The sequence below is a fragment of the Brachyhypopomus gauderio genome, chromosome 14 (genome assembly GCF_052324685.1).
Source record: "Brachyhypopomus gauderio isolate BG-103 chromosome 14, BGAUD_0.2, whole genome shotgun sequence".
NCBI lineage: Eukaryota > Metazoa > Chordata > Actinopteri > Gymnotiformes > Hypopomidae > Brachyhypopomus > Brachyhypopomus gauderio.
In genome coordinates this window covers 7,992,588-7,995,087 of record NC_135224.1, presented here as the reverse complement: position 1 = coordinate 7,995,087, position 2,500 = coordinate 7,992,588, and the positions used below count along the sequence as shown (strand labels likewise).

Below are 2,500 nucleotides of genomic sequence, written 5' to 3'. Positions count from 1 at the left end.
GTGTGTGAAGGTGTGTGGAAGTTGGTGTTGAGGTGTATGCACGTGTGTGTGTGCGTGCGTGTGCGTGCGAGCGCGAGTGTGTGTGTGTGTGTGTGTGTGTGTGTGCGTGTGTGTGTGTGTGTGTGTGTGTGGGGCTGCTCTTCCGCTGCTTTTGAAGCAGCGGCCCCACCACCCACCTACTGCAGCTGGCTACAATAGCAGCATGATGAAAGGGCCTCCACCACAGCCGTTCTGAGGCAGCAAGCGGGTCAGAACCTCACCTGATGGCTGCCTCTCAGGTTAGCTGGAGTCGTTATTTACTCAACGATGAGCAGAGGATCCACAGCAATGTGAGTGAGACATTCTCTTCATAGTTGCTCAGGGAGAAAAAATATTGTTATAGATGAAAGAAAAGAAATAAATACTTTGAGCAGTACTTTGATTGAATTTTATGTTTGTGTTTGAAATACATTGCTCAAGGAATCTGAAAGGGTCATAATCTTATGTTTTTACCTTGGCTACATGAAATAAGTTCCATATGGGAATGTTGAATTCATACACACTGACGCTCACACAAGCAACATTCACCTATGCTGCAGCCTTCAGTCGAAAAACCATGAACCGTGAAGACACAAGACACCGTTTTCTTCTACTACTGAAAAAACAGAGGGAGATATGCGAGTGTGCAGATGCCCTTACCTCCTGGGGAGAGGAGACGAGCCAACACAAGAAAAAAGAGGGACAAAAACAAGTCTTTCCTGTCCTTTTTCGAGTCTTCTCGGCAATTTACTAATTACTAACCCCCCAACATGAGCCTTGCTGGAGACAAACAAGTAAAACACAATCATTAAACCTTAATTCTAAACGTAAAACAAACATTTGAACCCAGTTTAACAATAGGGATTATGTGGGAGACTCCCTCCAAAATGTTTCAGGTGAAAAGATGAATAGAGATTTTAGTGTGTGTGTGTGTGTGTGTGTGTGTGTGTGTGTGTGTGTGTGTGTGTGTGTGTGTGTAACCACTGGTTCAAACTATTCAACTGGTAAGGTTGTTTTTAAGCATGCTGGAGACTAGTCAACACCTACTGTGAAACATCAGCTGTGAGTGGTCGCCGCCCCAGCCAGATACATTTCATCCACTGACGGAGGATTTTAATGACATAGTTCATATGTTTTAGCCTCTGTAAATCTCCATGTGAACAATCCATTTCAGAACTGCTTTGGTTGGACATGGAGTTCTAAGGCTGCTATCTTAAATATTCAGAGTGTGAAGACAGTGTGTGTGTGTGTGTGTGTGTGTGTGTGTGTGTGTGTGTGTGTGTGTGTGTGTGTGTGTGTGTGTGTGTGTGTATGTGTGTGTGTGTGTGTGCATGTGTGCACTGTCTGTGCCTGCTTATTGTGTGTAATGTATGGGGGGGTGTATTTGAGCTGCCAGTTATCGTCTAATCAGCACATTAAAATAAATGGCGTATCTTGGTTTGGGAGTGTAGGCTGTCATTAGAAAACATTCCTCTTGTCGGCAAAACATACAGCGGTACAACATAGCACAGATTCCTTAAGATTTTAGACCTAATTTTTACACAGACATGGTGGACATAATAGCACTAAACCCCACCCCCACCACTACACACACACATTGCTGCCCACCACATGTATACACACACACACACACACACACACACACACACACACACACACACACACACACACACACACACACACACACACAGAGTAATTTCACAAGCTATGTTTTCTATGCAAAAGAGCAGGATATTGATTTAAATATTATACATTAGAGAGCGTGAAGAGTCAATAACATTCGACAACAATAACGTCAAGCGTTTGAACCATTTGTGGTCTTTCCCTCATCATCGATTGTGGTGCTGGTCAGATAAGTGCAGAATATCACCTTAAGTAAAGCTAATTCATGCAGGGATTGAGCGACTCAGACGTACATGTTCACACCAGCTCGGATTGGGGGAGTGATTCAGTCTTCCTCATGGGGCTGGTTTCTAATCACCAACCTACAGCCCTATTGATATTCCAGCAGATGCATTTCCCACAGGTCCCACGTGCGTTGATAAACGGGGGGTGGGGTGTTTCTCCCCCACTCTGAGCTCCTGAGTTGCTACTGCATGCCGTTTGACTGTTTCTGGACCCTCTTCAAAAGGAGCTCGAAACACTCAAGACGCTCACGGGCTGACAAGTCCGTTTTCTCGCCCGAACGTCTGGCGTGTCGAAACCGTCGACCCGGATTGTCTGGCATGACAAAACTGTTTTGGCTAGCGTCTGTTTGTTTGCCTCGCGCAGTCGAAAAGCCATTTTTCTGTAACGCACTCGATCTCTCATCCATTTCACAGTGGAAGGGCTTCGTTTGAAGGAGGTGACTGGAGAAAGCCGCGAGGGGTCCGGCTTGGCATGACATGGCACTGAACCAGCAACCCTGCAGTCTCAGTCACTCTTAAAACTACAATCCCCAGAAAACTACAACCTGCCTGTTTTCACTTGGCTCTAATAATGA

The 2,500-nt window shown here is 45.5% G+C and overlaps 1 protein-coding gene across 6 annotated transcripts in view; it reads left to right on the top strand.

Moving 5' to 3' along the window:
* Positions 1-2,500, top strand: part of pcdh7b (protocadherin 7b) — a 110,153-nt gene that overhangs the window by 20,896 nt on the left and 86,757 nt on the right. The window contains exon 2 of one of the 6 annotated variants that reach the window (XM_076972507.1): positions 2,340-2,500. This exon is cut by the window's right edge and continues 25 nt beyond it. The exons of the other annotated variants lie outside the window; for them this stretch is intronic. Within the exon in view, the coding sequence (XP_076828622.1) occupies positions 2,340-2,357 (18 nt within the window). The 3' untranslated portion in view covers positions 2,358-2,500. The remainder of the gene's footprint in view (positions 1-2,339) is intronic. 6 annotated transcript variants of the gene reach the window in all.